The following is a 26,928-nucleotide window of genomic DNA, read 5'->3' as shown; positions in this document are numbered from 1 at the left end:
ACTCTCCCTCTCCCTCACTCTGCCCCCTCACCCTCACCCACACTCTCCTCCCTCCTCCCTCTCCCACACCCTCCACCTCTGCCCTCTGCCCCCTCACTCTCTCCCTCCCTCTCTCTCACTCTGCCCCCTCTCCCTCACTCTGCCCCCTCTCCCTCACTCTGCCCCCTCTCCCTCACCCCCCTCTCCCTCACCCCCCTCTCCCTCACCCCCCTCTCCCTCACCCCCCTCTCCCTCACCTCCCTCTCCCTCACCTCCCTCTCCCTCCACCCCTCACTCTCCCTCACTCTGCCCCCTCACTCTCTCCCTCACTCTCCTTCTCTCGGGGCTCCAGCCTGACTTGTCCGAACACGCACCGCACATTCAGCCAATCACAGGCCCCGTGTGACAGCCAGCCAATCAAACGAGCAAACCAATCAGGACCGTGTGATTGGTACCAATCAAATGACGTGTCTGAACGGTCCAACAAATCAGCTGTCAGGCAGGATGTTTCTCCAATCAAAAGGCCGTGACATATTGTCCAATCAGAACAGAGACCGGGTACAGGTGCTCGAGGCCTTGTTTATGGTCCCCGCCCGCCCGCCCGCCCCACTCCGCTCCCCGCCCGCCCCACTCCGTCCACCCGGTCCCCTCTCCCCCCGGGCCCGGGATCAATCACCGCAACTCCAGAACATCGCGGAGCAGCGAAGCAGGGTGAGTGACACCACCGGCCATGGACTGTGAGGGGCGGGCGGTTTCCCAGGCGACGAGGGGAGAGGGCCCCCCTGGTGGCGGTACAGTGCGGTACAGTCAGGAGGGAGTGGCCCTGGGATGTCTTGTTGAAGTTGTACAAGACATTAGTAAGGCCACACTTGGAATACTGTGTACAGTTCTGGTCACCCTATTATAGAAAGGATATTATTAAACTAGAAAGAGTGCAGAAAAGATTTACTGGGATGCTACCGGGACTTGATGGTTTGACTTATAGGGAGAGGTTGGATAGACTGAGACTTTTTTCCCTGGAGAGTAGGAGGTTTCGGGGTGATCTTATAGAAGTCTATAAAATAATGAGGGGCATAGATAAGGTCGATAGTCAAAATCTTTTCCCAAAGGTAGGGGAGTCTATAACGAGGGGGCATAGATTTAAGGTGAGAGGGGAGAGATACAAAAGGGTCCAGAGGGGCAGTTTTTTCACTCAAAGGGTGGTGAGTGTCTGGAACGAGCTGCCAGAGGCAGTAGTAGAGGCGGGTACAATTTTGTCTTTTAAAACGCATTTGGACAGTTACATGGGTAAGATGGGTATAGAGGGATATGGGCCAAGTGCAGGCAATTGGGACTAGCTTAGTGGTATAAACTGGGCGACATGGACATGTTGGGCCGAAGGGCCTGTTTCCATGTTGTAAACTTCTATGACTCTATGACACTGACTCTGGACCCCATGAAATCTCATGGCATGAGGTCAAACATGGGCAAGGAAACCTCCTGCTGATTACCACCTACCGTCCTCCCTCAGCTGATGAATCAGTCCTCCTCCATGTTGAGCACCACTTGGAGGAAGCACTGAGGGTAGCAAGGGCACAGAATGTACTCTGGGTGGGGGACTTCAACGTCCATCACCAAGAGTGGCTCGGTAGCACCACTACTGACCGAGCTGGCCAAGTCCTGAAGGGCACAGCTACCAGACTGGGCCTGCGGCAGGTGGTGAGCGAACCAACACGAGGGAAAAACCTACTTGACCTCGTCCTCACCAATCTACCTGTCGCAAATGCATCTGTCCATGACAGTATTGGTAGGAGTGACCACCGCACAGTCCTCATGGAGACTAAGACCCGTCTTCTCACTGAGGACACCATCCAACGTGTTGTGTGGCACTACCACCGTGCTAAATGGGATAGATTCAGAACAGATCTAGCAGCTCAAAACTGGGCATCCATGAGGCGCTGTGGGCCATCAGCAGCAGCAGAATTGTATTCCAGCACAATCTGTAACCTCATGGCCCGGCATATTCCTCACTCTACCATTACCAACAAGCCAGGGGATCAATCCTGGTTCAATAAGGAGTGCAGAAGAGCATGCTAGGAGCAGCACCAGGTGTACCTAAAAATGAGGTGCCAACCTGGTGAAGCTACAACACAGGACTACATGCACGCTAAACAGCGGAAGCAACATGCTATAGACAGAGCTAAGCGATCCCACAATCAACAGATCGAATCAAAACTCTGCAGTCCTGCCACATGAATGGTGGTGGACAATTAAACAACCAACTGGAGGAGGAGACTCCATAAGCATCCCCATCCTCAGTGAGGGCAGTGTCCAGCACGTGAGTGCAAAAGACAAGGCTGAAGTGTTTGCAACCATCTTCAGCCAGAAGTGCCGAGTGGATGATCCATCTCGGCCTCCTCCCAAGATCCCCCCCATCACACAAGCCAGTCTTCAGCCAATTCAATTCACTCCACGTGATATCAAGAAACGGCTGAGTGCACTGGATACAGCAAAGGCTACGGGCCCCAACAACACCTCAGCTGTAGTGCTGAAGACTTGTGCTCCAGAACTAGCTGCACCTCTAGCCAAGCTATTCCAGTACAGTTACAACACTGGCATCTACCTGACAAAGTGGAAAATTGCCCAGGTATGTCCTGTCCACAAAAAGCAGGACAAATCCAATCCGGCCAATTACCGCCCCATCAGTCTACTCTCAATCATCAGCAAAGTGATGGAAGTGCTATCAAGTACTCACCAATAACCTGCTCACCAATGCTCAGTTTGGGTTACGCCAGGACCACTCGGCTCCAGACCTCATTACAGCCTTGGTCCAAACATGAACAAAAGAGCTGAATTCCAGAGGTGAGGTGAGAGTGACTGCCCTTAACATCAAGGCAGCATTTGACCGAGTGTGGCACCAAGGAGCCCTTGTAAAATTGATGTCAATGGGAATCAGGGGGAAAACTCTCCAGTGGCTGGAGTCATACCTAGTTGAAAGGGAGCTGGCAATGGTTGTTGGAGGCCAATCATCTCAGCCCCAGGACATTACCGCAGGAGTTCCTCAGGGCAGTGTCCTAGGATCAACCATCTTCAGCTGCTTCATCAATGACCCTCCCTCCATCATAATGTCAGAAATAGGGATGTTTGCTGATGATTGCACAGTGTTCCATTCGCAACCCCTCAGATAATGAAGCAGTCCGAGCCCGCATGCAGCAAGACCTGGACAACATCCAGGCTTGGGCTGATAAGTGGCAAGTAACATTCGTGCCAGACAAGTGCCAGGCAATGACCATCTCCAACAAGAGAGAGTCTAACCACCTCCCCTTGACATTCAACAGCATTACCATCATCGAATCCCCCACCAACAACATCCTGGGGGTCACCATTGACCAGAAACTTAACTGGACCAGCCACGTAAGTACTGTGGCTACAAGAGCAGAACAGAGGCTGGGTATTTTGCGGCAAGTGACTCACCTCCTGACTCCCCAAAGCCTTTCCACCATCTAAAAGGCACAAGTCAGGAGTGTGATGGAATACTCTCCACTTGCCTGGATGAGTGCAGCTCCAACAACACTCAAGAAGCTTGACACCATCCAGGACAAAGCAGCCCGCTTGATTGGCACCCCATCCACCACCCTAAACATTTACTCCCTTCACCACTGGCGCAGAGTGGCTGCAGTGTGTACCATCTACAAGATGCACTGCAGCAACACGCCAAGGCTTCTCCGACAGCACCTCCCAAACCCACGACCTCTACCACCTAGAAGGACAAGGGGAGCAGGCACATGGGATCAACACCACCTGCACGTTCCCTTCCAAGTCACACACCACCCCGACTTGGAAATATATCGCCGTTCCTTCATCGTCAAAATCCTGGAATTCCCTTCCTAACAGCACTGTGGGAGTAACTTCACCAAATGGACTGCAGCGGTTCAAGAAGGCGGCTCACCACCACCTTCTCAAGGGCAATTAGGGATGGGCAATAAATGCTGGCCTTGCCAGCGACGTCCACATCCTATAAAGAAATTTTAAAAATCAGGATTCTGGGCACGGGAACAGGAGAGTAGAGTCACCAACAACAACAACTGACCGAGGGGCATCGGTCTGACAGACAGTGAAGGTCGTTCATTGATTAATAGTCAGCAGGTCGGTCGGTCAGTCAGTGATGGCCAGTCAATCTTCAGTCGGTCAGGTTTTGAGGCCTGGATAAGGCCCGGGGATCTTTTAGTGCAGGATACCACCAAAGTTGGAAAGAGTAAATGGCCGCACATGAATACTCTCCATTTGCCTGGATGAGTGCAGCTGCAATGAGACTCTAGGATCAGGACAAATCAGCCTGCTTGATTGGCACCCCATCCACCAACTTGAACATTCACTCCCTTCACCACCGGCGCACTGTGGCTACAGTGTGTACCATCCACAGGATGCACTGCAGCAACTCGCCAAGGCTTCTTCGACAGCACCTCCCAAACCCGCAACCTCTACCACCTAGAAGGACAAGGGCAGCAGGTACATGGGAACAACACCACCTGCACGTTCCCCTCCAAGTCACACACCATCCCGACTTGGAAATATATCGCCGTTCCTTCATCGTCGCTGGGTCAAAATCCTGGAACTCCCTTCCTAACAGCACTGTGGGAGAACCTTCACCACACGGACTGCAGCGGTTCGAGAAGGCGGCTCACCACCACCTTCTCAGGGGCAACTAGGGATGGGTAATAAATGCCGGCCTCACCAGCGACGCCCACAACCCGAGAATGAATTTTAAAAAGCAAAGCTTCAGTGAAGGTTTAACGATGATGAGCCTTACAGTCCAGGAAGGCTGTATTAATAGTTGTTGAATTAGCTGATCTTAGATAGGAGGTGCTATGGTTGGGTTCAGTACCCCAGGGTTGGGTAAGGGAATTAGCTAGCGTGACCACTCTTGATCATTTTGCACTGGAAAATGCATGTGGCAAGGATCAAGCTGGGTTGTGATGCTCCCCATGGTTAAATAGGCTGCTGAAGCTCATGTCTGAATAGGGCTACCTGAGGCTGACTGAAGCCTATGGAAGTAGAACCCAGCGAGGAAAAACAAATAGCCGGCAGAGTCTGTCGCTAGGGATGCCTGCCTTAATCAGAATTTAATAGAATTCACTGCACAGAAACAGGCCATTCGGCCCAACAGGTCCATGCCAGTGTTTATGCTCCACACGAGCCTCCTCTCACCCTTACTTCATCTCACCCTATCAACATATCCTTCAATTCCTTTCTCCCCCATGTACTTATCTAGCTTCCCCTTAAATGCATTAATGATCCAGGAGCCGGTTTCAATCAGGGATATTCCACTATCAGCACAAGAACACCAGGAACCTCTCGTAGGAGGAGGCCATTCAGCCCCTCGATCCTGTTCCCCTATTCAGTGAGATCATGGCTGATCTGTGACCTAACTCCATATACCTGCCTTAGCCCCATGTTCTTAGTACCGTTGGTTAATAAAAATCTATCATCTCAGATTTAAAATTAACAATTGAGCTAGCATCAACTGCTGTTTGTGGAAGAGAGTTCCAAACTTCTACCACCCTTTGTGTGTAGAAGTGTTTCCTAACTTCACTCCTGAAAGTCCTGGCTCTAATTTTTAGGCTGTGTCCCCTAGTCCTAGACTCCCCAACCAGCAGAAATAGTTTCTCTCTATCCACCCTATCAGTTCCCTTTAATATCTTGAAAACTTTGATCAAATCACCCCATAATCTTCTAAATTCCAGGGAATACAACCCTAGTTTGTGTAATCTCTCCTCGTAATTTAACCCTTGGAGTCCAAGTATCATTCTAGTACCCCCTTGTACTCTAGTCCTCCAGATATAAAGGCCAGCATTCCATTAGCCTTTTTGATTATTTTCGGTACCTGTCTATGACATTTTAATGATCTATGTACATGGACCCCTAAGTCTCTTTGGACCTCCACTGTTTTGAGCTTTTCACCATTTAGAAAGTACTCTGATCTATCCTTTTTAGGTCCAAAGTGGATGACCTCACACTTGCCTACATTGAAATCCATTTGCCACAGTCTTGCCCATTTACTTAATCTATTAATATCTCTCTGTAATTTTATGCTTCCATCTACACTGCTTACAATGCTACCTACCTTTGTGTCATTGGCAAACTTGGATATGTGGCTCTCTATCCCGTCATCTAAGTCATTAATAAATACAGTGAATAGTTGAGGCCCCAACACAGATCCCTGTGGGACACCACTAGTCACATCCTGCCAATTTGAGTACCTGCCCATTATCCCGACTCTCTGCCTCCTGCCGCTCAGCCAATTTCCTAACCCGGTCAATAATTTGCCCTCAATTCCATGAGCTTCAACTTTAGCTAACAGTCTCTTATGAGGGTCTTTATCGAATGCCTTCTGGAAGTCTATATAAACAACATCTTCTTACCGCCTGTCCAAGTCACTGATGTTTTCTTCAGCTGCCATCCAATGGTCGCCTGGAAGATGTGGTGTGGGGTGGGATGAGTAGCACTGACACAATCCGATAGAGACCCCTTCCTTATTTTTTCCTGTGATCTTGTGCTGATAGAGGAATATCCCTGATTGAAACCAGCCCCTGGATTATTTCGGATATAAAACTAGAAAATACTGGAAATGCAGCGTTGATAAAGAGAAAGGATTGGTTAATGTTTCGAGTGTACACCCAGATTTCCAGCGACTGCTGTATTTCTAAACCTGTAAACCTTGATTTTTGTTTATTTTCCAGACGGATTCAGTAAATAGATCTGAGCGTCAGACGTGATCCACAGAACAGCAATGGATGTTTCACCGAGTCCCAGTGTTACCAGTACCCCAGTCCGTGCGGGGGCTAACACGGTCCCCTATGGACATGTCATTGTGAATGAGAAGTGGAGGGGTTCGGAACTCGCTCGGGGCTTTCAGGGTGAGTTGGAAGTACTTTATCTTATGGGGACAGAAAAGTCGCATCAGCACAACTCTGCCGCATGTCCTTTCCCCACCTACCTCTTCCCTGTCTAGTCTCAACGACCTGGGCTACAGAGAAAAATTGGCCTGGGTTCCCCCTCCCCATCGGCATCCGGTGATCCCTGGTGGACAGAGTAGGGATGTGTGGAGGGAAAGATGAAACTGTGTGATGATGCTCTGCAATCAAATAGCCAGCTGGCACTTGCTGTCTGGGCTCACACGTGAAGAATGACCACTTGAGTGAGAAACTGAAGTCCGTCCATCGACCGTGGGGCCCCTCTCCCCACCCCCGAACTATTTCCACCATCTGCCTGAGAGTAACTGCTTATCACTATATACCATATGGGATCCTGGGCTTTATTAATAGAGGCATAGCGTAGAAAAGCAAGGAAGTTATCCTTAATCTTTATAATAGCCATGATGTGGAGATGCCGGTGATGGACTGGGGTGGACAAATGTAAGGAATCTTACAACACCAGGTTATAGTCCAACAGTTTTATTTGAAAATCACAAGCTTTCGGAGCTTTCCTCCTTCGTCAGATGAGTCCGTCATCACCTGACGAAGAAGAAAGCCTCCGAAAGCTTGTGATTTTCAAATAAAACTGTTGGACTATAACCTGGTGTTGTAAGATTCCTTACATTAATCTTTATAAAACACTGGTTAGGCCTCAGCTGGAGTATTGTGCTCAATTCTGGGCACCACACTTTAGGAAGGATGTCAAGGCCTTAGAGAGGGTGCAGAGGAGATTTACTAGAATGGTACCAGGGATGAGGGACTTCAGTTATCTGGAGAAGCTGGGATTGTTCTCCTTAGAACAGAGAAGGTTAAGAGGCGATTTGATAGCGTTGTTCAAAATCACGAACGGTTTTGACAGGAAATAAGGAGACTGTTCGATGAATCCCTCATAAGAGACTGTTAGCTAAAGTTGAAGCTCATGGAATTGAGGGCAAATTATTGACCGGGTTAGGAAATTGGCTGAGCGGCAGGAGGCAGAGAGTAGGGATAATGGGCAGGTACTCAAATTGGCAGGATGTGACTAGTGGTGTCCCACAGGGATCTGTGTTGGGGCCTCAACTATTCACCGTATTTGTTAACGACTTAGATGACGGGATAGAGAGCCACATATCCAAGTTTGCTGATGACACAAAGATAGGCAGCATTGTAAGCAGTGTAGATGGAAGCATAAAATTACAGAGAGATATTAATAGATTAAGTGAATGGGCAAAACTGTGGCAAATGGATTTCAGTGTAGGCAAGTGTGAGGTCATCCACGTTGGACCTAAAAAGGATAGAACAGGGTACTTTCTAAATGGTGAAAAGCTCGAAACAGTGGAGGTCCAAAGAGACTTAGGGGTCAATGTACACAGATCATTAAAGTGTCATAGACAGGTACCGAAAATAGTCAAAAAGGCTAATGGAATAAGAACATAAGAAATAGGAGCAGGAGTAGGCCAATCGGCCCCTCGAGCCTGCTCCGCCATTCAATAAGATCATGGCTGATCTGATCCCAACCACAAATCTAAATTCATGTCCAATTTCCTGCCCGCTCCCCGTAACCCCTAATTCCTTTTACTTCTAGGAAACTGTCTATTTCTGTTTTAAATTTATTTAATGATGTAGCTTCCACAGCTTCCTGGGGCAGCAAATTCCACAGACCTACCACCCTCTGAGTGAAGAAGTTTCTCCTCATCTCAGTTTTGAAAGAGCAGCCCCTTATTCTAAGATTATGCCCCCTAGTTCTAGTTTCACCCATCCTTGGGAACATCCTTACCGCATCCACCCGATCAAGCCCCTTCACAATCTTATATGTTTCAATAAGATCGCCTCTCATTCTTCTGAACTCCAATGAGTAGAGTCCCAATCTACTCAACCTCTCCTCATATGTCCACCCCCTCATCCCTGGGATTAACCGAGTGAACCTTCTTTGTACTGCCTCGAGAGCAAGTATGTCTTTTCTTAAGTATGGACACCAAAACTGTATGCAGTATTCCAGGTGCGGTCTCACCAATACCTTATATAACTGCAGCAATACCTCCCTGTTTTTATATTCTATCCCCCTAGCAATGAAAGCCAACATTCTGTTGGCCTTCTTGATCACCTGCTGCACCTGCATACTAACTTTTTGATTTTCTTGCACAAGGACCCCCAGATCCCTTTGTACTGCAGTACTTTCCAGTTTCTCGCCATTAAGATAATAACTTGCTCTCTGATTTTTCCTGCCAAAGTGCATAACCTCACATTTTCCAATATTGTATTGCATCTGCCAAATCTCCACCCACTCACCCAGCCTGTCTATATCCCCGTGTAGGTTTTTTATGTCCTCCTCACTCTCTACTTTCCCTCCCATCTTTGTATCATCTGCAAACTTTGATATGTTACACTCGGTCCCCTCCTCCAAATCGTTAATATAGATTGTAAAGAGTTGGGGACCCAGCACCGACCCCTGCGGAACACCACTGGTCTTTATATCTAGAGGACTAGAATACAAGGGGGCAGAAGTTATGCTACGGCTATACAAAGCCCTGGTTAGACCACACCTGGAATACTGTGTTCAGTTCTGGGCACCGCACCTTAGGAAGGATATATTGGCCTTGGAGGGAGTGCAGTGTAGGTTTACTAGAATAATACCTGGACTCCGAGGGTTAAATTACGAGGCGAGATTACACAAACTAGGGTTGTATTCCCTGGAATTTAGAAGATTAAGGGGTGATTTGATCAAAGTTTTCAAGATATTAAGGGGAACTGATAGGGTGGATAGAGAGAAACTATTTCTGCTGGTTGGGGAGTCTAGGACTAGGGGACACAGCCTAAAAATTAGAGCCAGGACTTTCAGGAGTGAAGTTAGGAAACACTTCTACACACAAAGGGTGGTAGAAGTTTGGAACTCTCTTCCACAAACAGCAGTTGATGCTAGCTCAATTGTTAATTTTAAATCTGAGATTGATAGATTTTTGTTAGCCCCATATCCCTTAATACCTTTGCTAAGGCGGGTATATCGAGTTAGGTCACAGATCAGCCATGACCTGATTGAATGGTGCAGCAGGCTCGAGGGGCTAAATCGTAGAAAGGTTCCAGCACGGAAGGAGGACGTTTGGCCTATCAAGTCCGCACCGGCTCTATGCAAGAGCAATCCAGCTAGTCCCACTCCCCCGCCCTATCCCCGTAGCCCTGCAAATTCTTTCGTTTCAAGTACTTATCCAGTTCCCTTTTGAAGGCCATGATTGAATCTGCCTCCACCACCCCCTCAGGCAGTGCATTCCAGATCCTAACCACTCACTGTGTAAAAAGGTTTTTCCTCATGTCACCTTTGGTTCTTTTGCCAATTAGCTTAAATCTATGTTCTCTGGTTCTTGACCCTTCCGCCAATGGGAACAGTTTCTCTCTATCTACTCTGTCCAGACCCTTCATGATTTTGAACACCTCTATCAAATCTCCTCGCAACCGTCTCTGTTCCAAGGAGAACAATCCCAGCTTCTCCAGTCTATCCATGTAACTAAAGTCCCTCATCCCTGGAATCATTCTAGTAAATCTCTTCTGCGCCCTCTCTAAGGCCTTCACATCCTTCCTAAAGTGCGGTGCCCAGAACTGGACACAATACTCCAGTTGTGGCCGAACCAGTGTTTTATAAAGGTTCATCATGACTACCTTGCTTTTGTACTCTATGCCTCTATTTATAAAACCCAGGATCCCGTATGCTTTTTTAACCGCTCTCTCAACCTACCCTACCACCTTCAACAATTTGTGGACATATACCCCCAGATCTCTCTGTTCCTGTACCCCTTTTAGAATTGTGCCCTCTCGTTTATATTGTCTCTCCTCGTTCTTCCTACTGAAATGTATCACTTCGCATTTTTCTGTGTTAAATTTCATCTGCCACATGTCCACCCATTCCACCAGCCTGTCTATATCCTCTTGAAGTCTATCACTATCCTCCTCACTGGATAAAATAAAATTGTTGGACTATAACCTGGTGTTGTAAGATTCCTTACATTTGTCCACCCCAGTCCATCACCGGCATCTCCACATCCTTCCCACTAGTTAGTGGCCTATAGAATATACCCAGTAGTGTAATGGCACCTCTATTGTTTCTTAACTCTAACCAAATAGATTCTGTCCTTGACCCCTCCAGGACATCCTCTCTCTCTAGCACTGCAATATTCTCCTTAATCAATACTGCCACCCCCACCCTCTTCTTTCTTTCCTTCCCTATCTTTCCTGAACACCTTGTATCCAGGAATATTTAGTACCCAGTCCTGCCCTTTTTTGATCCCAGTCTCCGTTATCGCCACAACATCATATTCCCATGTAGCTGTTTGCGCCTGCAGCTCACCCACCTTGTTTACCACACTTCGTGCGTTTACACACATGCACTATAAACCAATCTAAATGGCCTACTCCTTTTCCTATGTTCCTATTTCTAAACTGTTTCCAGGAGGGTCAGTAACCAGAGGACACAGATTTAAGGTGATCGGCAAAAGAGCCAGAGGCGACATGAGGAAACATTTTTTTAAGCAGTGAGTGGTTCTGATCTGGAATGCACTGCTTGAAAGGATGGTGGAAGCAGATTCAATAATAACTTTCAAAAGGGAATTGGATAAATACTTGAAGGGAAAAAAATTTACAGGGCTAAGGTGAAAGAGCAGGGGAGTGGGACTAATTGGATAGCTCTTTCAAAGAGCCAGCATAGGCACAATGGGCTGAATGGCCTCCTTCTGTGCTATACCTACGATGATATCCTCCAGCTGCCTGACAGTGTGAACAGTGTTCTTTTCACCATAGATGTTTTCAAAATAGCAGCTGTGATTCTGGTTCAGAGAGTCAGCTTTCTTTGTATATTTGTTCTTGGTTGCATTTATTGCCCAACCCTTTCCTTGAGGGCGGTCAGTGAACCGTATAGTGAGGGACTGGAGTCACGTGCAGGCCACACCAGGTAGGGATAGCAGGTTCCCTGATGGACATTGGTGGACCAGTTGGGTTTTTACTGCTTCATGGTCATTTTCTCAGGTGCCAGCCCATAAATGACCAGATTCATTAAATTCAGCTTTACGTGGTGGGATTTGAACTCGCATCTTCTGGGTCACTAGTCCAGTGCCATCGCCACCACACTATACCTTACCTCTACTGTGTCCTTTTAACATATAATAAACCATAAAACAAATGCCTGGTATCTTGGGACAATCAACCATCCTTGGGATTTCTTAATTTTCCAGGCCGGATTACAGTTATTTTTGAGGACGGTCTGGGACTGGTCGATTTCCACATCTCCAAGCGGCTCTGTGTCTTGTACGTTTCCGAGGCAGATCTCGTGGTTGGAAACAGCTACAAAAGAAAGCTTGTCCGATTTCGGAATGTAAGTCTCTGGGCACTTCATTTAATAAGAAAATAGTTGCCATAAATTTCTCTGCTGCTGAAGTGCTGCCTGATGTTGGTGTAAAGTTCAACGTAAAGAGTCCGCCCTCCTTCACATGTGTCCTGTGTGTCGGTGTCTGTATGTGATCCTGCCGTGTCCACATCTGACACGCTCCTTAGGAAAGATTTATTGGCCTTGGAGGGGGGGCAGCGCAGATTCACCAGAATGATACCGGGGCTAAAATGGTTAAATTATGAGGACAGGTTGCATAGACTGGGCTTGTATTCCCTCGAGTTTAGAAGGTTGAGGGGGATATGATTGAGGTGTTTAAAATAATAAAAGGGATTCGATAGGGTAGATAGACAGAAACTATTCCTTTCGTGGGAGAGTCCAGAACAAGGGAGCATAACCTTAAAATTAGAGCTAGGCCGCTCAGGGGTGAAATCAGGAAGCACTTCTTCACACAAAGGGGAGTGGAAATCTGGAACTCTCTCCATCAATAAGCTGTGGATGCTGGGGGTCAGTTGGAGCTTTCAAGACCGAGATTGATAGATTTTTGTTAGGTAAGGGTATGGAACAAAGGTGGGTAAACAGAGTTGAGGTGTACAGCTCAGCCATGATCTGATTGAATAGCAGAACAGGCTCTAGGGGCTGAATGAACCTCCTGTTCTATCACAAGAGCAGGGTTCCCGGTTGAGGTTTCTTTCCCTCTCCCCAGTACAGGGTTGCTACGGTTAATTGTTACTGCAGCCCAAGCTGAGAAGAGCTGACATAGCACAATCCTTCAATACTACACTAGGTGGCTCATGTACTCACTGAGCCATTGAGAGAGCTGGGTGGGAGGTGGGAGGGTGGGGGGTGGGTTTGGTATAGGGAGACCACTACAAGACCCCTATGGGACCATCAATGTTTTCTCTCTGGTTTTGAGGGAGGGGCAGAGTGGACCGTAAGACCATAAGAGATAGGAGCAGGAGTAGGCCATTCGGCCCCTCGAGCCTGCTCCGCCATTCAATGAGAACATGGCTGATCTGATTTTTACCTCAACTCCACTTTCCCACCTTTTCCCCATATCCTTTGACTCCCTTGCTGATCAAAAATTTGTCTAACTCAGCCTTGAATGTATTCATTGACTCAGCCTCCGCAGCTTTTTGGGGTAAAGAATTCCAAAGATTCACAACCCTCTGGGAGAAGAAATTCCTCCTCATTTCCGTCTTAAACGGGCGACCCCTTATTCTGAGACTATGCCCCCTAGTTTTAGATTCCCCCATGAGGGTAACATCCTCTCAGCATCTACCCTATCGAGTCCCCTCAGAATCTTGTATGTTTCAATAAGATCTCCTCTCATTCTTCTAAACTCCAATGAGTATAGACCCAACCTGTTCAATCTCTCCTCATAAGACAACCCTTCCATACCCGGAATCAACCTAGTGAACCTTCTCTGAACTGCCTCCAATGCAAGTATGTCCTCCCTTAAATAAGGACACCAGAACTGTACGCAGTACTCCAGGTGTGGTCTCACCTCTCACCAGCACCCTGTACAGTTGTAGCATGACTTCCCTGCTTTTATACTCCATCCCCCTCGAAATAAAGGCCAATATTCCGTTTGCCTTCCGGATTACCTGCTGCATCTGTATGTTAACTTTTTGTGTTTCATGTACAAGGACACCCAGATCCCTCTGTACTGCAGCATTTTGTAGTATTTCTCCATTCAAATAATATTTTGCTTTTTTATTTTTCCTCCCAAAGTGGATGACTTCACATTTTCCCACATTATATTCCATCTGCCAAATTTTTGCCCATTTGCTTAACCTGTCGATATCCCTTTGCAGACACTTTGGGCCCGATTTTACCAGGGGTGCGGGTGGGCCTGCGGGCGCGTTGAAAACGCGCCCGGTGAAATTAGTGGGTTACCCGCGCGATCGTAGCAGGCAACACACTAATTGGATCCACTTACCTGCTCCTCCGGGTTCCCCGATGCTGATCTGCGCGTCGGGCGGGCTGCGCATGCGCAGTAAGATCTGTCAGCTGGAGGTGCTCTATTTAAAGAGACAGTCCTCCACTGACAGATGCTGCCAAAAACAGCAAAAATTACAGCATGGAGCAGCCCAGGGGGAAGGCTGCTCCCAGTTTAATGTTGCCTCACCCCAGGTATCATTAGATGGGGTGAGGAGGAGGGGGAGGACAGAGATCTTCCACCCGGCGGGCGGGAGGAAGCGGCCTGCCTCTGCCACCAGGAAGGCCTGGCTCGAGGTGGCAGAGGAGCTCACCTGCGCCACCAACATATCGCCCACCTGCACACAGTGCAGGAGGCGCTCCAATGACCTCAGTAGGTCAGCCACAGTGAGAACACTTACTCATTCCCCTACATTCCGTCTGCCACAACACTGCCCCCACCCCACATCTCCTTCAGCATTGCCAACACTACTCTGTCACATCACCCCTCATACCCACTCAAACCTCATCCTCATCTTACCTGCACCTACTCACCTCGCGAGTACTCACCCCGCCACTACCACGCAACCCAATCCTCATACAATCTCATGGCTCTATCCCATACTCACCCTCTCGTGCATCTCTCTCACGGTCAGCCTCACTCAACCTGCCACCACCTGTGCTGCAGCCACAGGGCATGCATCACATATGTGCAGTAGGCAGCGTAAGACAAACGTGTCGTGAGCATGAAGGGGATGCACAAGGGTGTTTGAGGGTTTGTCATGGTTCTTACATCTATTGACTTAAAGAACAACTCACATCACACATTATATTGGCACCAATACTGCCATGTCTTCGCGAATCCTGACCGGTTTGTGGAATAATGCCCGCTCCTGGGTATCCCTATGAATACCCACCACTGATGCCACCCAGTGTGTCACTGCAGAGTGGGCGTAGGTGTATTTGCAGGGCTCTTCTGCGCAGACGACTGAGAGACATCGGGGATGTCCCCGGCTGCAGCCTGGAAGGCTGTGGAGCAGAAGTTCGGGAGGGTAGTGGTGACTTTGACAGCGACAGGTAGGAAGATGGTGCTCGGGCCAGCCAGGAGCAGCTCGGCATGAAAGAGGCTGCAGATGTCCACGGCTACATGTCGACTGACTCTGAGCCTCCGTGTGCACTGCTGCTCAGAGAAGTCCAGGAGGCTGAGCCTCGGTCTGTGGACCCTGTGGCGAGGGTAGTGCCCTCTGCGACGCATCTCTCTCTGCGGTAGCCCTCCCTCCTGCTGTACAGGTGGATGTGTCACAGCACTCTGTTGTGGAGCTCCACGTGTCAGAGGTGGACGGCGAGGCTGGTGATGCTGTTCGTCCTCCGAGGAGGTCATGACTGCAGCTACGGCGGCCCCCATCCGCAAGATGTACATCAGAGGGGGTCCGCAAGGTAGGTACATGTCTCCGGACCCCGGGGTAAGTGTGCAGATTGGTGACTTTGACCGTCAGGAGGAGGGTGGTGGAGGCCAAACTTTGTCCCAGGTGACAGAGCGGCCTCCTGCAATGGCTGAGGATCTCTCCCCCCCGACCTGTCAAATGGACCTTTGCAGCTGCCACAGGCTGACTGCTGCAACACGTCCATTTCAACTGGGACTGTTTCCCCCAGTGTGTGAAACAGTCCCATGTTTATCCAAAATCACACACAGTCCCTTAATCAGATCAGTTAATGACCTGAACAACCAAAGTAAATACTCTCAAGTGGCATCCCGCTGGCTTTAATTGCCTGCGGGATTCCCACCAGCGGGGGCTGCGCACGCACCCCTGCACGTCAGCGCGGAACCCGGAAGTGGGCGGGATCGAGGCGCGATCCGGTCCCGCTCCTCCATTTCGGGATTTTCGAGGCCCCCCCGCCGAGAACGCACCCGAGAGCGGGTGCTAAAATCGGCCCCTTTGTGTCCTCATCGCAACTTGCTTTTCCACCTAATGTAGAATGTTAAACTGAGCCCTATCTGCTCTGGTGGACATTTGAAGAGCAGGAAGTTCTCCGTGTGTCCTGGCCAACATTCATCCCTCAAATCAATTATTCATCTCACTGGCTATGGGACTTTGCTAGTGCAGAATGGCTACTATATTTGTCACTTCATTCATTATATGAAACCTATTGAGATATTTCAATGCGAAAGGTGCCCTATAACTCCCAAGTATTGTTAGTTTTTCTCTGTTTTGGGTCTTCAGACTCTGCTAAGAGTGGTGCCCACCTGTCTGGTAGTGGGTCCTTGAGGATAAGGCTCACTGGCATCCTTTCATAGTCTTGATATCACATCAGGAGGCACCCAGTCTGGAAGCTTTAGTGTAAGCTGAGTCCTCCTTTGTTTGCTCTGTTTTACCTCTTTTTCTGAAGACATTGACTCTTGTGCATCGGTTCCATAGGCTCGGCAGCCTCCTGTAGTCCAAGTGACCAATCATCTGTGAGTTTGGGATCAGTTCACCAAGATCAGTACAGCTGAGGGAAGTCATTCTTTAGAAACATGCCCCCATCACAGCCTCCATAGCCCAGAAACCATTCCAAGAACTAATTGTTCTTTGTGATCGCACAATCTTTCCTGAACTTGCCTCTTGTTAGGTTGTACCTGCAGTCACGGTTTAACTTGAAACTCTTCCCGGGATTAACCTTTTCCACCACCATTCAGTAACCAAGGGAGTAAAACACACTCGATGATCAAAAAACACTCCCACACTCTGCTTTTCATTTCATCATTTTACCAACAAACGCACAAAAAGGTTAAAGTTCACACGCACACACCGTGTGAATGTGAGTGTTGAGATCACGTGCCCAGTGACGGGGTCTATTACTCATTAGAAAATAAATAATCAGAAATACAATTCGCCACATCTGGATTCCCAGTTCACCATATGTGTCTAATGTTTTGGACAACACTGCTCCAACTACCTGGGTGAAGTACTGTACCACTGCTAGTAACTGTGGGAGACTACTTCAGCAGGAATTAGTGACTGCAGGAGAGGGAGGAAGTTGATGGGGAAGAATGTAAAAATAAAAAGGCATAGCGTGGTTTTGAGTGTATTCAGGGTCTTTGAGGATGAAAGTCACAGTGAGGTATCCTAATTGTTTGTGGATTAAATGATCTGTCCATTTTGCCAATATTTTGACCTGGTTCTTCTCCCCTCAATATGATCAGGCGAGCACTTTAAATGGAATAGTTGTGGTGGAGAGGACCCAGTTGAGTAAGCAATACTTCCCTGCAGTGCAGAAGTTTGTGGTATTGGAGCTGGGCATGACGCTGCTGCCTGTAGCCAGCCAGACCGAGGCCTCACAACTCATCACCCAGCTGGTAAGAGGTGTTTGTCTTCTTGTTTCGATGCCTTCCTCCAATTCTGGCCTCTTGCGCGTCCCAGATTTCCTTCGCGCCACCATTGGCAGCTGTGCCTTCAGCTGCCTACGCCCTAAGCTCTGGAATTCCCTCCCTCCCCCAGGTAAATTGGAATCAAAGATTGGCAGGCAAAACTGTAATTGAACAGTGGGCGGCCTTTATGGAGGAGATGGTTCGGGTACAGTCTAGGGACATTCCCATGAGGCAGAAAGGTAGGGCAACTAAAGCCAGAGCTCCCTGGATCACAAAAGAGAGAGTGAGTAAGATGAAATGGGAAAAAAAGGGGCATATGACAGATGTCAGGTTGATAATACAAGTGAGAACCAGGCAGAATATAGAAAGTTCAGAGGGGAAGTGAAAAAGGAAATAAGAGGGGCAAAGAGAGAGTATGAGAATAGACTGGCGGCCAACATAAAAGGGAATCCAAAAGTCTTCTACAGGCATCTAAACAGTAAGCGGGTAGTAAGAGGAGGGGTGGGACTGATTAGGAGCCATAAAGGAGATCTACGCATGGAGGCAGAGGGTGTGGCCGAGGTGGTAAATGTGAACTTTGCATCTGTCTTTACCAAGGAAGAAGATGCTGCCACAGTCACAGTAAAGGAAGATATAGTTGAGATAGTGGATGGGCTAATAATTGATAAAGAAGAGGTACTAGAAAGTCTGGCTGTACTTAAAGTAGATAAGTCACCCGGTCCGGATGGGATGCATGCTAGGTTGCTGAGGGAAGTAAGGGTGGAAATTGCGGAGGTACTGGCCATAATCTTCCAAACATCCTTAGATACGGGGGTGGTGCCAGAGGACTGGGGAATTGCAAATGTTACACCTTTGTTCAAAAAAGCGTGTACGGATAAACCCAGCAACTACAGGCCTGTCAGTTTAACCTCAGTGGTGGGGAAACTTTTAGAAACAATAATCTGGGACAGAAATAACAGTCACTTGGACGAGTGTGGATTAATCAGGGAAAGCCAGCACGGATTTGTTAAAGGCAAATTGTGTTTAACTAACTTTTTTGATGAGGTAAAAGAGAGAGTAGATGAGGGCAATGCAGCTGATGTGGTGTATATGGACTTTCAAAAGGTGTTTGATAAAGTGCTGCATAGTAGGCTTATCAAGATCGCACCCATGGAATAAAGGGGGCAGGAGCAACACGGATACAGAATTGGCCAAGTGACAGGAAACAGAGAGTAGTGGTGAACGGTTGTTTTTCGGACTGGAGGGAGGTGTACAGTGGTGTTCCCCAGGGGTCAGTGCTGGGACCACTGCTTTTCTTGATATATATTAATGACTTGGACTTGGGTGTACAGGGCACAATTTCCAAATTTGCAAATGACACAAAACTTGGGAGGGTAGTAAACAGTGAGGAGGATAGTGATAGACTTCAAGAGGATATAGACAGGCTGGTGGAATGGGCGGACACGTGGCAGATGAAATTTAACACAGAAAAATGTGAAGTGATACATTTCGGTAGGAAGAACGAGGAGAGGCAATATAAACTAGAGGGGACAACTCTATAAAGGGTACAGGAACAGAGAGATCTGGGGGTATATGTACACAAATCATTGAGGGTGGCAAGGCAGATTGAGAAAGAGGTTAAAAAAGCATACGGGATCCTGGGCTTTATAAATAGAGGCATAGAGTACAAAAGTAAGGAAGTCATGATGAACCTTTATAAAACACTGGTTTGGCCACAACTGGAGTATTGTGTCCAGTTCTGGGCACTGCACTTTGAGAAAGAAGTGAAGGCCTTGGAGAGGGTGCAGAAAAGATTTACTAGAATGATTCCAGGGATGAGGGACTTTAGTTACGTGGATAGACTGGAGAAGCTGGGGTTGTTCTCCTTGGAACAGAGACGGTTGCGAGGAGATTTGATAGAGGTATTCAAAATCATGAAAGGTCTAGACAAGGTAGATAGAGAGAAACTGTTCCCTTTGGCGGAAGGGTCAAGAACCAGAGGACATAGATTTGGACATAGAAATGGCAGAGAAATTAAACAAATACTTTGTGTCTGTCTTCATGGAAGAAGACACAAAAAAACTCCCAGAAATATTAGAGAACCAAGGGTCTGGCGAGAATGAGGAACTGAAAGAAATTAGTATTCGTAAAAAAAATTGTACTAGAGAAATGAATGGGACTGAAAGTCGATAAATCCCAAGGACCTGATGATCTACATCCTGGGGTTTTGAAAGAGGTCACTATAGAGATAGTGGATGCATTGGTTGTCATCTTCCAAAATTCTATAGATTCTGGAATGGTTCCTGCAGATTGGAGGGTGGCAAATGTAACCCCAGTATTTAAGAAAGAAGGGAGAGAAAACAGGGAACTACAGACCTGTTAGCCTGACATCAGTAGTAGGGAAAATGCTAGAGTCTATTATAAAGGATGTGATAACAGGACACTTAGAAAATAATAATAGGATTTGGCAGAGTCAACATTGATTTATGAAAGGGAAATCATGTTTGACAAACCTATTGGAGTTCTTTGAGGATGTAACTAGTAGAATAAATAAGGGGGAACCAGTGGATGTGGTGTATTTGGATTTTCAGAAGGCATCAATAAGGTCCCACACAGGAGGTTGGTGAACAAAGTCAGAGCTCACGGAATTGGGGTAATATACTGGCATGGATTGAGAATTGGTTAACAGACAGGAAACAGAGAGCAGGAATAAACGGGTCTTTTTCAGGTTGGCAGACTGTGACCAGTGGGGTACCGCAGGGATCAGTGCTTGGGCCCCAGCTATTCACAATATATATCAATGATTTGGATGAGGGGGACAAATGTAATATTTCCAAGTTTGCTGATGACACAAAACTAGGTGGGATCGTGAGTTGTGAGGAGGCTTCAAGGGGATATACACAGGCTAAGTGAGTGGGCAAGAACATGGCAGATGGAATAGAATGTGGAAAAACAGAAATGCAGTGCATTTTTTAAATGGTGAGAGGTTGGGAAATGTTGATGTTCAAAGGGACCTGGGTGTCCTTGTACATGAGTCACTGAAAGCTAACATGCAGGTGCAGCAAGCAATTAGAAAGGCAAATGGTATGTTGGCCTTTATTTCAAGAGGATTTGAGTACAGGAGTAAAGATGTCTTAGTGCAATTATATAGGGCCTTAGTGAGACCGCACCTGGAGTATTGTGTACAATTTTGGTCTCCTTACCTAAGAGGATATACTTGCCATAGAGGGAGTGCAACGAAGGTTCACCAGACTGATTCCTGGGATGGCGGGATTGTCGTATGAGGAGAGATTGAGTAGACTAGGCCTGTATTCTCTAGAGTTTAGAAGAATGAGAGGTGATCTCATTGAAACATAGAAAATTCTTACAGGGCTCTACAGGGTAGATGCAGGGAGGATGTTTCCCCTGGCTGGGGAGTCTAGAACCAGGGGTCACAGTCTCAGGATAAGGGGTAGGCCATTTAGGACTGAGATGAGGAGAAATTTCTTCACTCAGAGGGTGGTGAATCTTTGGAATTCTCTCCCCCAGAGGGCTGTGGAGACTCAGTCATTGAGTACATTCAAAACAGAGATCGATAGATTTCTAGATATTAAAGGCATCAAGGGATATGGGGATGATGCAGGAAAATGGTGTTGAGGTAGAAGATCAGCCATGATCTTGTTGAATGGCGGAGCAGGCTCGAGGGGCTGGATGGCCTACTCCTGCTCCTATTTCTTATGTTCTTACATTCTAATGTTAAGGTGATAGGCAAAAGAACGAAAGGTGACATGAGGAAAAACTTTTTTACACAGCCAATGGTTAGGATGTGGAATGCACTGCCTGAGGGGGTGGTGGAGGCAGGAGGGAGAGAAAAAGCAGGGAATTACAGACCAGTTAGCCTAACATCAGTAGTGGGGAAAATGCTAGAGTCTATTATAAAGGATGTGATAACAGAACACTTGGAAGGCATTAACGGGATTGGACAAAGTCAGCATGGGTTTATGAAAGGGAAATCATGCTTAACAAATCTACTGGAGTTTTTTGAGGGTGTAACTAGTAGAATAGTTAGGGGAGAACCAGTGGATGTGGTGTATTTGGATTTTCAGAAGGCTTTTGATAAGGTCCCACACACTAGGTTAGTGTGCAAAATTAAAGCACATGGGATTGGGGGGAATATACTGGCATGGATTGAGGATTGGTTGACAGACAGGAAACAGAGAGTAGGAATAAATGGGTCTTTTTCGAGGTGGCAGGCAGTGACTAGTGGGGTACCGCAGGGATCAGTGCTTGGGCCCCAGCTATTCACAATATATATCAATGATTTAGATGAGGGAACTAAATGTAACATTTCCAAGTTTGCAGACGACACAAAGCTGGGGTGGAATGTGAGCTGTGAGGAGGATGCAAAGAGACTCCAATGTGATTTAGACAAGTTGGGTGAGTGGGCAAGAACATGGCAGATGCAGTATAATGTGCATAAATGTGAGGTTATCCACGTTGGTTGTAAAAACAGAAAGACAGATTATTATCTGAATGGTGATAGATTGGGAAAAGGGGAGGTGCAACGAGACCTGGGTGTCCTTGTACACCAGTCGCTGAAAGTGAGCATTCAGGTGCAGCAAGCAGTTAGGAAGGCGAATGGTATGTTGGCTTTCATTGCAAGAGGATTTGAGTACAGGAACAGGGATATCTTACTGCAGTTATACAGGGCCTTGGTGCGACCACATCTGGAATATTGTGTGCAGTTTTGGTCTCCTTATCTGAGGAAGGATGTCCTTGCCATGGAGGGAATGCAACGAAGGTTTACCAGACTGATTCCTGGGATGGCAGGACTGACGTATGAGGAGAGATTGGGTCGACTCGGCCTGTATTCACTCGAGTTTAGAAGAATGAGAGGTGATCTCATCGAAACATATAAAATTCTAACAGGACTAGACAGACTAGATGCAGGAAGGATGTTCCCGATGGCAGAACCGGGGTCACAGTCTCAGGATACGGGGAATGCCCTTTAGAACTGAGATGGGGAGAAATTTCTTCACTCAGAGGGTGGTGAACCTGTGGAATTCTCTACCACAGAAGGCAGTGGAGGCCAAGTCATTAGATGTATTCAAGAAGGAGATAGATATATTTCTTAATGCTAAAGGGAACAAGGGATATGGGGAAAAAGCGGGCACAGAGTACTGAGTTAGACGATCAGCCATTATTATTTTGAATGGCGGAGCAGGCCCGAAGGGCCGAATGGCCTACTCTTGCTCCTATTTTCTATGATTCTATGATTCACTCATAACCTTCAAAAGGGAATTGGATAAGTACTTCAAAGGAAAACATTTGCAGGACTAAAGGAATAGGGCAGGGGAGTGCGACTAGCTGGATTGCTCTTGCATAGAGCCGTCGCGGACTCGATGGGCCGAATGGCCTCCTTCCATGCTGTAACCTTTCTATGATTCTATCATTTGATAAACCTCTCTACCTCTCTCTGCTCTTTTAAGACACTCCTTAAAACCTACCTCTTTGACTAAGCTTTTGGTCACCTGTCCTAATATTCCTTTATGGTTCGGTACAAGTTTAGTTTGATCGCTCCTGTGAAGAGCCTCGGGGCGTTTTACTACGTTAAAGGTGCTGTATAAAAGCGCGTTGTTGTTCATTGAGGTTTGATGTTTCTCACCAAAAGTTGTGTCAGACTTCCTTCAGTGAGTGGTGCTTCTCAACAACTGGGAGTGTACACCGTGGGCTGTGTAGCTCACAGCCGTCAGTAACGCTGCACACGGGAAATTCTCACTTGTTCTCCTGCCAGTTCAAAGGTGGAAATATTACAGGATAAAATCACTAAAGTATTTATGCTTCAAAAAGAAAGAATTTTCATTTCTATAGCGTCACTCATGACCTCACGATGCCCTCAACAACCAATGAAGTGTAATGTAGGAAACGGAACAGCCAATTTGTGCACAGCAAGATCCCACACACAGCAATGTGATAACGACCAGATAATCTGTTTTGTGATGTTGGTTGAGGGATAAATATTGCCCAGAACACCGGGGAGAACTTTTTTGAATAATGCCATGGGATCTTTTATGTCCACCTGAGGGGGCAGACAGAGCCTCGGTTTAATATCTCACCCGAAAGTCGACAGAACATTGGGAGAGCCCTCTGCTCTTCTGCAAGTAGTGCTTTGGGATCTTTTACATTCACATGAGCAAGCAGATGGTGCCTTGAAACAGTGCAGCACTCCCTCAGTATTGGCCCTCTGACAGTGCAGCACTCCCTCAGTATTGGCCCTCTGACAGTGCAGCACTCCCTCAGTATTGGCCCTCTGACAGTGCAGCACTCCCTCAGTACTGCACTGAAGTGTCAGCCTGGATTATGTGCCCAAGTCTCTGGAGTGGGGTTTGAACCCACAATCTTCTGACTCAGCGGCGAGAGTGCTACACACTGAGCCACGGCTGACACCTACGTGAACTATTTGGAACTGGTCACTGCTATGAGCACAAGCCAGTATTATCCTTGCAGTATATAGTAGCATCAGCTTGCTGTGAGAACTCTTCGTAAATAAATGCCTTCACCAGTCCACTGTAACAAACAGTTCCCGTTGCTGTACGCCTGTAATGTCTTTAGTTCCATGATGTTTCCCTTCATGAGAATACATGGAATCTAGGCCTCTTTGTGTCAGCTTGGCTCAGTTGGTAGCACTGTGGTCTGAGCGAGACGATTGTGGGTTCAAGCCCCACTCCAGGGCTTGCGCACATAATCTAGGCTGACACGATCTTGCAGTACTGAGGGAGTGCTGCATTGTATCAAGGCACAATCTGCCTGTTCACGTGGATGTAAAACACCCCATAGCACTATTCGAAGAAGAGCAGGGTGTTCTCCCAATGTTCTGACCAGCATTTATCCTTAAACCAACGCCACCAAAAACAGAATAACTTGTCTGCAACATTTGCCAACAAAACAACAGCGACTTTACTTCAAAAGCAGTTGATGGGCTGCGAAACACCTTGGGACATCCGGAGGATGTGAAAGGTGCCAAAAGAAACAAAGAATTTTCATTTCTTTTCTTTATGGACCTCTTGTGACACAACCAGATGGAAGAAGTAAGTGATTAATCGGTAACTCAGTCCAGCGTTCAGGATATTTTGCCCTTTGAAGATGGGACTATCTTGCCAGCATCATTAAAACAATCTCAAAGTAACCAATATTGTTTTGCCCTGTGACAATATTGCCATATTAACATCTCCCAGCGATCACATTGTGACAGGATAGGGGGCAATTGCTGTGGAGAGTTGGGGTGGACCTTTTTGAAATACAGTGCTGTGTGTTGTCACTATTTGTTTAGTTGCTTGTTTGTGTTTATCTAAATTAATGCCCGATTGATCGAATCTGCCTGCCTTTGCTGATGGTCCAGCTTTGGCCTGACATTTTTATGGAAGAAATAGGCATCATATTAATCTGTGACCATAGCTTTTGAAGATTTGTAGATATGACTACGGTGCACATTGCTATTTTTTAATCACTCACGTTTTTGCTATTTTTAAAAATTCTTTTTTCCTGGCTTTGTTTAAAATTAGGGGAGTTCTCCCCGGTGTCCTGGCCAATATTTATCCCTTAACCAACATCGCTAAAACAGTTTATCTGGTCATTGTCTCATTGCTGTTTGTGGGATCTTGCTGTTCGCAAATCGGCTGCTGCGTTTCCTACATTACAACAGTGACTACACTTCAAAAAATAATAAATTGCCTGTAAAGGGCTTTGGGATGTCCTGAGGTCATGAAAGGCGCTATATAAATGCAAGCCTTTCTTTCCCAGTCTCTTGTACCCGGTGCTGTGCAGAAGAAACATGTTGTCACTAGAGAGCGTGCTGACCCTACACACTGTTCATTACAGGTTCACGAGGAGAGCAGGGAGCAGGGCCGCAATCCCTTCCTGCGCAGGAGGCGCTGCGGTTTGTCCGACGCTGGGGTCCTTGCCTCCGTCCAGCAGATTCCTGGGGTCGGGAGGGTCAAAGCGACAAGCCTGCTCCGGCACTTTCCCAGCATTCAGCAGCTCAGCGATGCCAGCCCCCAGGAGCTGGAAGCAGTGACGGGACGGGCAGCAGCGCAGCAGATCACAGCCTTCTTCTCCCCGACACACTGACGGGCGGGAGATCACAGCCGCCTTCTCCCCGACACACTGACGGGTGGGAGATCACAGCCTTCTCCCCGACACACTGACGGGCGGGAGATCACAGCCGCCTTCTCCCCGACACACTGACGGTCTGGAGATCACAGCCTTCTCCCCGACACACTGACGGGTGGGAGATCACAGCCTTCTCCCCGACACACTGACGGGCGGGAGATCACAGCCGCCTTCTCCCTGACACACTGACGGTCTGGAGATCACAGCCTTCTCCCCGACACACTGACGGGCGGGAGATCACAGCCTTCTCCCCGACACACTGACGGGCGGGAGATCACAGCCTTCTCCCCGACACACTGACGGGCGGGAGATCACAGCCTTCTCCCCGACACACTGACGGGCGGGAGATCACAGCCTTCTTCTCCCCGACACACTGACGGGCGGGAGATCACAGCCGCCTTCTCCCTGACACACTGACGGTCTGGAGATCACAGCCTTCTCCCCGACACACTGACGGGCGGGAGATCACAGCCTTCTCCCCGACGCACTGACGGGCGGGAGATCACAGCCTTCTTCTCCCCGACACACTGACGGGCGGGAGATCACAGCCTTCTCCCCGACACACTGACGGGCGGGAGATCACAGCCTTCTTCTCCCCGACACACTGACGGGCGGGAGATCACAGCCTTCTCCCCGACACACTGACGGGCGGGAGATCACAGCCTTCTTCTCCCCGACACACTGACGGGCGGGAGATCACAGCCTTCTCCCCGACACACTGACGGGCGGGAGATCACAGCCTTCTCCCCGACACACTGACGGGCGGGAGATCACAGCCTTCTTCTCCCCGACACACTGACGGGCGGGAGATCACAGCCTTCTCCCCGACACACTGACGGGCGGGAGATCACAGCCTTCTCCCCGACGCACTGACGGTCTGGAGATCACAGCCTTCTCCCCGACACACTGACGGGCGGGAGATCACAGCCTTCTCCCCGACACACTGACGGGCGGGAGATCACAGCCTTCTCCCCGACACACTGACGGGCGGGAGATCACAGCCTTCTTCTCCCGACACACTGACGGGCGGGAGATCACAGCCTTCTCCCCGACACACTGGCGGGCGGGAGATCACAGCCTTCTTCTCCCGACACACTGACGGGCGGGAGATCACAGCCTTCTCCCCGACACACTGACGGGCGGGAGATCACAGCCTTCTCCCCGACACACTGACGGGCGGGAGATCACAGCCTTCTTCTCCCCGACACACTGACGGGCGGGAGATCACAGCCTTCTTCTCCCCGACACACTGA

At 48.1% G+C, this 26,928-nt stretch overlaps 1 protein-coding gene across 1 annotated transcript; it reads left to right on the top strand.

The window, feature by feature from the left end:
* Positions 1 to 584: 584 nt before the first annotated feature.
* On the top strand, positions 585 to 25,935 carry faap24 (FA core complex associated protein 24). Its single transcript, XM_067997532.1, has 5 exons — positions 585 to 690; positions 6,699 to 6,875; positions 12,128 to 12,267; positions 17,384 to 17,536; positions 25,385 to 25,935. The coding sequence occupies exons 2-5, from the start codon at positions 6,749 to 6,751 to the stop codon at positions 25,631 to 25,633; spliced, it is 669 nt and encodes a 222-aa protein (XP_067853633.1). The 5' UTR covers positions 585 to 690; positions 6,699 to 6,748; the 3' UTR covers positions 25,634 to 25,935.
* The last annotated feature ends 993 nt before the right edge of the window (positions 25,936 to 26,928 follow it).

Source organism: Heptranchias perlo, chromosome 16 (genome assembly GCF_035084215.1).
Source record: "Heptranchias perlo isolate sHepPer1 chromosome 16, sHepPer1.hap1, whole genome shotgun sequence".
NCBI lineage: Eukaryota > Metazoa > Chordata > Chondrichthyes > Hexanchiformes > Hexanchidae > Heptranchias > Heptranchias perlo.
Note: the sequence above shows the minus strand (reverse complement) of the source record. Positions and strands in the feature narration are given on the sequence as shown.

Excerpts from the sequence above, each read along its gene's own strand:
- faap24 (XM_067997532.1), top strand. The coding sequence starts at position 6,749 with ATGGATGTTTCACCGAGTCCCAGTGTTACCAGTACCCCAGTCCGTGCG. Across the intron at positions 6,876-12,127 it reads ACTCGCTCGGGGCTTTCAGG|GCCGGATTACAGTTATTTTT; the intron begins GTGAGTTGGAAG and ends TTAATTTTCCAG. Across the intron at positions 17,537-25,384 it reads CACAACTCATCACCCAGCTG|GTTCACGAGGAGAGCAGGGA; the intron begins GTAAGAGGTGTT and ends TGTTCATTACAG.